Raw genomic sequence first — 10,004 nt, forward strand, 5'->3', positions numbered from 1 at the left:
GATACTCAAAAATATCTCCTTAAAGCAATATGGCTTCCTCTCATTTTTCCGTTAGGATTTTTTTTTTTTTTTTTGCTTCTGTTTCCCTTCGCCAAAGCTAATGAGTTACCCATATCAAATATTTCCATGTTGCTTTGCCACCAGCCTAATCTTCATAGGGAACTGTCCAGGTTTTTGCACTTGTCAAAATATGGTAATATCCAGAGGGCTCACCAATATGTGAAGACACAGTATTCCCAAATTCCCACAAGAACATCTGTACAAATGCATCAATATAAAAACAATTGTGCCCAATTTTAATAAACCTGATGAAAAGCCGTTTTATGAATTGGTGCTGGATTACTAAAATAATTCTCAGCTTTTTGATTTTAAAAATTATACTTTTAATTACAGGATATTGTTAGAATAATACAGATATAGATAGACACAAGAAAACTGTGACCAATACCATAAGGAAAACTGCTGTACATACTTACGTGTTCACTCACTCTCCACAACCATAGAAAACAGGCACAATGTGTTCAGGGTGTGTGCAGAAGCAGCCAGAGACTTGGAAGCAGAAGGCATGCAGAAAGCTTTAGCAAAGAGAGACCGAGGCATAACTTTACACAGAGTTCAACACAGCAAATGGGCAACAATTGGCAGGAAGAGAGGAGACAGAGCTGGTCCGGCCCTTGCCCTTTTAACTTCCCAACTGAAGTGTACATGTCTGGAGAGATGGCTGGGGCACTCAGAAACCAAAAGCAGCAGAAGGAACAGCTTGGGGGTGGGGCAGGGGAGTAGGGAAGGAAAAGGGGGTGAAATAGTTAGGTCATGGAGATGCTGTCTTCTTCTACAGCCACTCTGAAGCTGATGCCCCTAGTGGCTCACAGAAACAACAGGAGAACTTTGATATTCATTAAAACCACCAGCAACACTGATACGGGAAAAAGACATTTGAGTTTAGTCATCAAGAACATGTAAGTCATTCAACAATTAAAATATGAATACCCAAAGTCAGCTAGATATTGTATAGAACAAAAAACATGCTCCCTGCCCGAGTTTGTATTTAAATAAGAGTGACAACATAAAGACACCTACTTGGTGGAGTGTTTTTTCATTGTTACTTCTGAGGTTGTGTCATTTGCAAGGGATGCAGACCCACATGGTTGTGGATCATAATAAATCACTATAGTACACTACCCAAGGGAGACCACTGGCTCCTTTAACGCCAAGTCCCAAAGAGCTATGGCAAAAGTTTTTCAAATGTTACAACACTCACAATACAGTAGAAAAAACATGGGGCAGGCTCAAAAAATATATATTCCTCACTCTAGTCCCATCTCCTGGGCATCAGTTCCCTCCCACACCCACCCCCAAATGCTTGGATAAGCATCAACATTTGGGATATTTCTTAATTCCTATTTGGGCTGAGATAAGGAGAACTGACACTACTGGGCTTAAATTGGGTCAACTCTTATATTAACCACTTAAATCTGTAGGCTGGGAGAATGGAAATACATTCCTATCTAGTTTTATTAATTCCCTGTGACTAGGCCAAAGAGAAGATAATTCAGTCTGAGAACAGGACAATCAACCTATTTGTCTGGTAATAATCTCCAACTGACTGATACATATAAACAAGTGCTTGGTTCTGTACAAAGACAGATCTTACAGGAGAGTACACATTAGAGCACTAGTGTTTCAATTTTTTTTCATAAAGAATGAAAAAAAGGACATTTCTCACATTGGAGTTATGTCTGTAGTTCTGTCACATGATCAATATCACCCAAGAACATGCTAATTCAGTGTGAATTCAGTTTCTGCTATTGGAAAAACAACAGGAATACACGTTTTACATGTACATACACATGCCCTTATGCAAGCTAAGATAAACACTGGGATGTGGCCCTTATCAAATCCTAGAGTTAGCAGTATAGGGAGAATTGATCTTAAAGGGTAGAGGGGAAAGAACAGAGAAATGACCTGTGTTCCTTGGGAAGGGACTCTGTTTCGTTCCCTGAAATGGTCAATTCCACTTGTTCCTTACACTCCACCATCACTTATGGTCCTATCTTTCCTTGAAGATATTTTCCCTACAATATTCCCTACAGTGATCCCCAAAGAAAATTAATAAATTCTGATTAATGGCAATAACAGTGGGCATCTCTTGCTAAAGTCACCACTGTTGATGAGTCCTTGGTCCCCAAACTCGTGTCTGATTTTTCCTTTCAATCTGTATCTTCAGTTAGCTTTCACAATCATGAAAGCTTTAAAAAAGTTAATTATAAACAATGAGGCAAAAAGTTATGATCATTGCCTTCATCATGCAGAATCCTGCTCTTAGGAAGACAGAAAGATACAAATGCATGAGCAACTCAAGGAGAAAGCCCTTTGAAGGGAAGATGTGTGTGCCCAGCTACTATGGTGAGTGAATAGGTGTGGCAATTCAGGCAAAGTCTCTGGTTGTCTTTTACCAAAGCAGCTGTGACAACCCTATCACAGGTCAATATTTCCCCTAGCATAGTTCTTTGGGCCAAGGACGGGAGAAATTACGTTTAAAGATTTACTCCATTTCCAGGCCTGAGCATTTACCAGCATTTAGCACCTGGTCTTCAGATTTTCAGTTACTTGTGGGGCTGATTTTGATGAAATAATTCAGTAATACTGGGTGAATAAAAATCACTATTTTGGAGGAAGGAATACCATTCCCAAAGCCATGGATCAGAATTTCAAGTGGCTTGTCTTCTTCGATGTTTTAAACTGTGGCCCACAACAAGGAAATTCAGTACAGTAAAAGCAGCTCAGTCTTGAGAGAGCTCTTTGATATCAAATAAAATTGTACCTTCAAATGACTCATTTCTCAGTCATAATTTCAGGACTTAGTCAGTGTGAACTCTCTTATGTTTAATGAGAGCTGAGCTCCGGCTGAAACTCTTCTCACATTCGGTACATTCATAAGGCTTCTCTCCCGTATGAACTCTTTGATGTGTGATGAGGTTGGAGCTCTGGGTGAAACCTTTTCCACACTGCACACACTCATAGGGTTTCTCTCCTGTGTGGGTTCTCTGGTGTTTAATTAGGTCTGACCTTTCACCAAAGCTTCGCCAACATTCGTTGCACTCATAGGGCTTTTCTCCAGTGTGAATTTTCTGGTGTGTGATAAGATGAGAGCTCCGGCTGAAGCTTTTCCCACAGGCGTTACATTCATATGGCTTTTCCCCAGTATGGGTTCTCTGGTGCTGAACCAAGTGTGAGATGCGGCTGAAATTCTCCCCACATTCATTACAGTGGTACGGCTTTTCCCCCGTGTGGGCTCTGCGATGGCGCACAAGGTCGGAGTTCTGACTGAAATTCTTCCCACACTCATCACACTTGTAGGGCCTTTCCCCAGTGTGGACACGATAGTGTTTGATCAGATCAGATCTCTCACTGAAGCCTCGCCCACATTCATTACATTCGTAAGGCTTCTCACCTGTGTGGGTCCTCTGGTGCTGAGCTAGGTGAGAGCTCCGGCTGAAGCTTTTCCCACACTCCTCACACTCATAGGGTTTTTCCCCACTGTGGGTCCTTTGGTGCTGGATTAGGTGAGAGAGCCGGCAGAAACTTTTTCCACACTCGTTACATTTGTGGGGCTTTTCTCCAGTGTGGATTGTCTGATGCTGAATGAGGTGAGAGCTTCTTCCAAAACTTTTCCCACACTCATTACAGTCATAGGGCCTCTCTCCAGTGTGTGTTCTTTGATGCTGAATAAGGTGGGAACTCCGACTGAAGCCCTTTCCACATTCATAACACTTATAGGGTCTGTCACCGGTGTGGGTTTTCTGATGTCGATTAAGGTCTGAGATCTGACTAAAGGCCTTTCCACAATGAGAACATATATGATATCGGATGCTTGTATGGACTTCTTTGTGGACAAGCAGATCGGTGACTTGTTGGAGAGGATAGCTTACCCACTCTTCTGCTGTTAGATCTCCCCATTGTCTTTCTGATCTATCCCTGTTTTCAAAGGCCTCTTCGCTTTCAGGACTGTCTTCAGTATTCCCAACAGGTCTTTCAGATGCAGTCCCAAATTCCACATCTTCACTAATCTCTTGTTTTGGATTCACCTCGTTTTCACTCCTGATTTCAAAATCTGTAATAAAAGGTGAAGAATAATACTGGTAAACACACACAAAAATTATCTACTGTGTGCTGGGCACTGTGCTAAGTTCTTTTTTTTTTTTTTTTTAAAGGACTTATATATATATATATATTTTATATTTATTTTTGGCTGTGTTGGGTCTTTCTTTCTGTGCGAGGGCTTTCTCTAGTTGCGGCAAGCGGGGGCCACTCTTCATCGCGGTGCGCGGGCCTCTCACTATTGTGGCCTCTCTTGTTGCGGAGCACAGGCTCCAGACGCGCAGGCTCAGTAGTTGTGGCTCACGGGCCTAGTTGCTCCACGGCATGTGGGATCTTCCCAGACCAGGGCTCGAACCCGTGTCCCCTGCATTGGCAGGCAGATTCTCAACCACTGCACCACCAGGGAAGCCCGTGCTAAGTTCTTTATGTGAATTACCTCAGCCACCCTGAGAGCCAGGCATTATGATGATTTCTACTTTATGAATGAGAGATTCAAGGCCCACAGAAGTGACTCGCAAAAGGTCATACAGTAGTAAATGGGAAAGCTAAGATTCAAATCCAGTTCTGTCTGATAAAAGTTCATGCTCTGTATCACTACAGTTAATGGTTCCTTATGAATATTGTATGTGTTCCTGGTGTTTCAAAAGAAGAAAACCATAAACAGAAAACATAAAAGACTCTAAATTAGAATTTCTAAAAGCCAAGAGCCTAGATATTTTATATGTGAATGAATGTGTGTGTAGGTGTATGTTCTTAACTTGTCAAGCCTTCTTCATTACCGTTATATAATATTTACTAAGAACCTACTGGGTTAGCATGGAGAAAAACACATTTTTATCAATCTGTATCAAGTCTCGGTTGACAGGAAAAATGACTGCCAAATGTTACTTGCTACTTTTCAGTGGCTTTTTTTTTTTTGGCCGCGCTATGTGGCTTGTGGGGAGCTCCACCAGGGATCAAACCCAGGCCCAGCGCAGTGAAATTAAGGAGTCCTAACCACGGGACCGCCAAGGAATTCCCTCAGTGGCCTTTTAATGAAAATAGAGGTGGGAAGGTTGGAGAAGGCAAAAAAGATGCCTGGCTCAGAATATTCTTGGCATTGACTAGGTAAAGACTTTAAATGAAAATCAAAATATGCAAAGTCACTGTCTACAAGAAACCTTCTACCAGACACTGCTTTTTCCAAGTTGTGCTTCTTGGTACACTCTTCAGAAAGAGATTACTAGGTATGCTGGGAGAAAAGGGTCCAGGGATAAATCAGTTTGGTAAGTGGTGCGTACAACATCATCTTCTTAGAAATTCAAAATGCCTGATATCACTCACATTAAAGGTTCTGAAGAGTCTTGAGGTAAAGAAGTCTTGTAAACATTATTTAACCCACTCCCAAACTTATATGGGCAAGAAACATTTTTGTGTGTGTGTTTCCATGCTTCCATCCTTCTAAAATGTGCTCCTTGGGCTGGACCACTGACATATAAATTCACATTTCTTTAAGATTCTCATTTCTTGCTTTTGTTGGATTGAGTGGAATATTTGGGTTACTGACTACAATAGATCTGGGTAGATAACTTCACTTCTGGTTGCATTTTGAAAGGAAGGATCCAAGAAAGTTGGGACATCAGAGAGAGCCCAATTTAAAAAGGAAACCCTTCACAGTTTGCCTTTTGTTTGTTAAAAGCTATAGGAATAAAGATTTCATAAAAAGGAATAATCCTAATGAATGGCAGATGACCTAGTCAACCATACATGATTGCTAACTTCTGTCAAGTCCTAACAGGTGACAAAGTGAGTCAAAAGACTTTCAGCTCAAGAATACACTGTTTATTCTAGTTACACCCAGACCAAAGGATATCTAAGAGAAAAGACAGGTTTGCAGACCACCAAAAAAATTAGCTTCCCTCTCTAATAGAATCTGTGATCTCATTTAGTTCAGGATTCTTCTGCAACAACATCATCTGACACACTCAAAATCTATGATCAACTCTGAAACGTCTCTAGACAAGTACCTGCTCTGGATAAATAAAGGACCTGAGGCAAAGCTACAGCTCTGAAGCCAAAGCAAACACAAAAAGGTGGCTTTTGCCTTCCCATGAACCTGGGTCAGAACCCCTTTATCTTCTAGTAAAAGCACCATTTACAGGGGCATTTATATCCTGGCAAGCACCATTATGTCAGACCTGTTTGGTCAGTGAGCTGTACAGACAGGCTGGAGAATGGCAAATGACTCAGGGCGCAAGAAATCTGAGTGTTTCTAAAATGTGCAGGAATGATCTTTCATTTTAGACCATATGACCTTGATATTCCCGCATTCAAAGATCTGCCTGAGGACTCAACTCAAGCCAAAATCCAATTAAGTGCTTTAAGAATCAACTAACTAGGTTGTGTTGAAAGAGCTAAGGCATTTTTGACAGTCTCAAAAACGTGGGGTGGAGAAAGACAGAGAATCCTTACCTAATGAGACAACATTGCCATAATTCTCCTGCATAACATCCCTGTAAAGGTCCCTTTGTGTAGGGTCCAGAGGTCTCCATTCTTCCCGGGTGAGATACATGGCCATATCTTCAAATGTCACAGGTGCCTGAAATCACACATTGCTTCCTCAATACTTGGTATCTAGGAGGTTAGTACCAGTTTTTCTTCTCGAAATTAGAGACATGGCTAGAATTGTTGAGGAGGCAAAAGGTATTAGGTCTGATATGCAGAGTCCAAGCGAGAAATAAACAAGCAACAAAGAGATGTGGTAAAGGAGACAGCAATTTATGAGCTGATTGCTTTGGTCCCATGGCCAGATATCCCTGCCCTACTCCGAACCTTACCCTCTAGTAGTAGTTTTCTCAAAATACAACTAGCACCTACATCATTCCATACCTTTACCCACAATGTTCCTATTTTCTTGGAATATCTTTCTCAGGGTAGTGAAATCCTACTGTTCCTTAAGGCCCTGTTCCAGCACCGACTGTTCTTCAATGCGCCCCATCTCGCTGCTCTGCTCCACTCCTCCCTCCCTCCCTCCCACACCTCAGAGAGAATTAATACTCCCACTTCTTGGTTCCCACAGCATGTTGCTCCTACAGAAAATAGTGCTCTTATCATGTAGTTTCATGGTTAACCGGATGCATCTGTCTTCCTACTGATTGTGAGCAGGCAGGGAGGGCATGCCTCATGCATCTTTTGTCTCCCCAGTATTTAAAGGCAAACAGCAGGTGTTCAATAAATGCTTGTTTGTGTCTATACTGTCCTGATACTGGGTCTCTGGAGGCAGAATACCGAAGCAAGCGAATTACTAATGTCAGGGAATTTCCCACAGAGATTCGCGGAGCAAAGAAACGCAGGGACGAGGTGGGTAAGCACAGGCAGGGTCCGAGAAGCCACCCCCGGCTTACCTGGGACCCAGCCATGAGCAGGGTGGCTGCCATCTCGGGCTCAAGGATTCGCCTCCCAGGAGAGAGAGAGAGCAGGAAAAGCAGCTAGCAGACAGCGCTAAAGGAGGCGAAAAGCAGGGCGTGAGGCACAGAAACAGGCCCTGCCCACTCCCCGGGGCTGGAGTTCTGGCCGCCAGGCGACTGGGGAGGGCCCTGAATCCGGGCCGGGTCACTCTCCTCCCTGACCCTCGAGCGCGACCCGCCCTCCGTGTCTCCGCCACCAAGGGGTGGAGGCTCCCGGAATTACTAAGACAGCCCCCTGGCTCGGTCCCTCCCGGGCCGGGGGTCAAGCCGAGGCTGTCTCAGGGAGGAGGCTCTCAGCCCAGCCCACAGAACGCCTCTGCTCTTCCATGTCGAGGCTGGGCCCTTTCCGGCAGCTGCCTCAGCCAATCAGCGAGCGAAGCGAATACGAGGCCCGCCTCTTGTAGCACGGCCGAGCACCTTTATCACGCCTGCGCCCGCCCCCGTGGCCTGTCGGGAGTTGGAGTTCCATTCGGGCGTACAAAGGCCAGTCAGAGGCCAAAAGCCACGGAGGGAAAAGGACAAAAGGGTGAAGAAAAAAGCGCGTCCTCCTAGCCAGGGCGGAGTATCTTCCGCTCTCCTCTCTTGGAGACCACAGCCGGATTAAGCCAGGGAGGTTGCCTTGCTTCTCCTCACGTCCCTAGAAGCTTATCTTGAGTCGGACCTTAACTGCGACGTCGAGCCTAATTTAGGCGCTGGCCTGTGTTGAGTTCAGCTGGGATTAGCTCTCATTTGACATCCTGGGCCTGAGAGGAAAGCAGCAGCCGCCCACTCCCCAGGGGAGACTCAGCGGCCGCGCTGGAACTTTGAGCTCCACCCACGCACTACATCACCCAGCAGCGACTGCGGCATTTTCACACTGCTACGCAGACTACAACTCCTAGGGGGCAACGCGCTGCCCGTCCGCCAGCAAGTGTGGTCCGCGGCTGGGCCAGGCTTGTGTCCCGGCTCCATCGCTGTTAACCCTGTAGGGGCGTCCTTCTAAAGAGGGCGCTCCTTGAGGGGCAGGCTGAGTTGCGCCTAGCGGAGGGGACGCAAAAGCCGGAGGGAAATCAGAAGCGAGGGTGGAGTATAGGGGCGCGTAAGGTGGAGCGAGCCAGACCCCAGGGTTGGGAAGGACCGTCTTTATCATCCCTGAGGGCTTGCCTGCTAAAAGGGTTCCTGGCGGCCTCCCGCATCGATGGGATCGTGGGCCTCTATAACGGCCCACGCCCGGTGGACCCTTAGGTTGTTAGCAGTCCCTGACCGGCTGAAGGTGGGAAGCCGAAAACCCGAACTGGGAACGAACAGACCTACCTCCTGGCCCGCAAAAGATCCGCTAGGTCGCCGGCTCCAAGATCCAAGAGGCCTCAAACAGATTTCAAATCCGCAGGCAGGGTTCTCTGAGACTACAGACGTTCGGAAAGATTCTGGGGGTCACTGGCAGATCCTGTCTATCTCAGATCTGCAGGTAGATCTCGAATCCGTAGACGTGCAGGCAAAGCCCAGAGATCGTAGGCGGATCCCAAAGACTCACAGATTCTCGAGACCTCAGACTCTCAGACAGCTCAGAGAAACCACAGGCTCATAGGCAGATTCCTGAGACCACAGCAGCTAGCCAAGAAACACCACCAGCAGCTAAGCTACATTCAACTGGAGTTCTTCCGAACAGAAGGACTTGCAGCCTTCCCTTTCCCCAGCCAGGATGAGAAAATTAGACAATGGAAGCCGAGCACTAGGGAAAGCAGGCATTCTGCGTGAGGAAGAGCTCTGAGCTCGCTGTAGCCTTGGAGAGGGAAGTGATGGAAAAAGAATATAGCAGCTTATTAGGGACTCCCACCCTCTTCAAGTTATAAATATCCCCAGAACCTTGGCTACGTGCCCAGAAGCCTGTTGTCTCTAACCGTACAGGAGACTTCTCTGCCTGGGCTGGGAAAGGGGCTTTTCTTTTGTTTTGCAGATATGTCCACCCACTAAGTGACTTGAAATTTTTTCTTCAAACGTGACTCTAGGCTATGCTTTTATTAGTGAATGTCCTGTTCCCAGTGCCCAGTTATTTATGGTTAAATTACTCAAGTGTCTAAAAAGAACTAAGACCCTACCCAGCCATGAGGCAGACTCTCCCACTCCCGCTCCTCTTCTCACGCCCAACTGTGAGGCAAGGAATTTTTTTAGATACCACAGAATTGTACCATCCTACCCCATCTAAAATTAATATGGGAACCACAAAAAATAGAATCGCAGAGAGTCCCCAAGAGGCAGTGTCCTGAGTGGGAAGTGTGTGGGCACCAAGGTCAGACAGACCTGGGTTGGAATCCAGGCTGTGTATCCCTTGGAAAGACATTTAATCTCTCCAGGCCTATTTCCCTTTCTGTGAAATTGGGTAATCGTACCTAAGGTGGTGGTGAGCAGTAAGTGAGATGACTTAAAGCATTCGACACAGAGTGAGCACTCAGATGATAGTTGGTATTATTATTAATC

The 10,004-nt window shown here is 45.5% G+C and overlaps 1 protein-coding gene across 3 annotated transcripts; it reads right to left on the reverse strand.

Annotated features, from left to right (window-relative positions):
* Nucleotides 1–359: 359 nt before the first annotated feature.
* ZNF436 (zinc finger protein 436) lies at nt 360–9,346 on the reverse strand. Of its 3 annotated transcripts, none has more exons than XM_007175098.2 (4): nt 8,841–9,346; nt 7,485–7,581; nt 6,553–6,679; nt 360–4,114 (listed from the first exon to the last, which is right to left on the reverse strand). In XM_007175098.2, the coding sequence occupies exons 2-4, from the start codon at nt 7,515–7,517 to the stop codon at nt 2,862–2,864; spliced, it is 1,413 nt and encodes a 470-aa protein (XP_007175160.1). In that variant the 5' UTR covers nt 7,518–7,581; nt 8,841–9,346; the 3' UTR covers nt 360–2,861. The 3 variants fall into 3 exon arrangements, with proteins under 3 accessions (XP_007175160.1, XP_057387292.1, XP_028020535.1); XM_057531309.1 differs by lacking the exon at nt 8,841–9,346 and adding an exon at nt 8,209–8,387; XM_028164734.2 differs by lacking the exon at nt 7,485–7,581.
* Nucleotides 9,347–10,004: the final 658 nt, after the last annotated feature.

The sequence above is a fragment of the Balaenoptera acutorostrata genome, chromosome 1, assembly GCF_949987535.1.
Source record: "Balaenoptera acutorostrata chromosome 1, mBalAcu1.1, whole genome shotgun sequence".
Taxonomy (NCBI): domain Eukaryota; kingdom Metazoa; phylum Chordata; class Mammalia; order Artiodactyla; family Balaenopteridae; genus Balaenoptera; species Balaenoptera acutorostrata.

What these genes read in the sequence shown, in the direction of transcription:
- ZNF436 (XM_007175098.2), bottom strand. Translation starts at nt 7,517, where the DNA reads ATGGCAGCCACCCTGCTCATGGCTGGGTCCCAG. An exon ending in TGCTCATGGCTGGGTCCCAG is followed by an intron (nt 6,680 to 7,484) that starts GTAAGCCGGGGG and finishes GTGTGATTTCAG; the next exon opens with GCACCTGTGACATTTGAAGA. An exon ending in TGGCAATGTTGTCTCATTAG is followed by an intron (nt 4,115 to 6,552) that starts GTAAGGATTCTC and finishes CTTTTATTACAG; the next exon opens with ATTTTGAAATCAGGAGTGAA.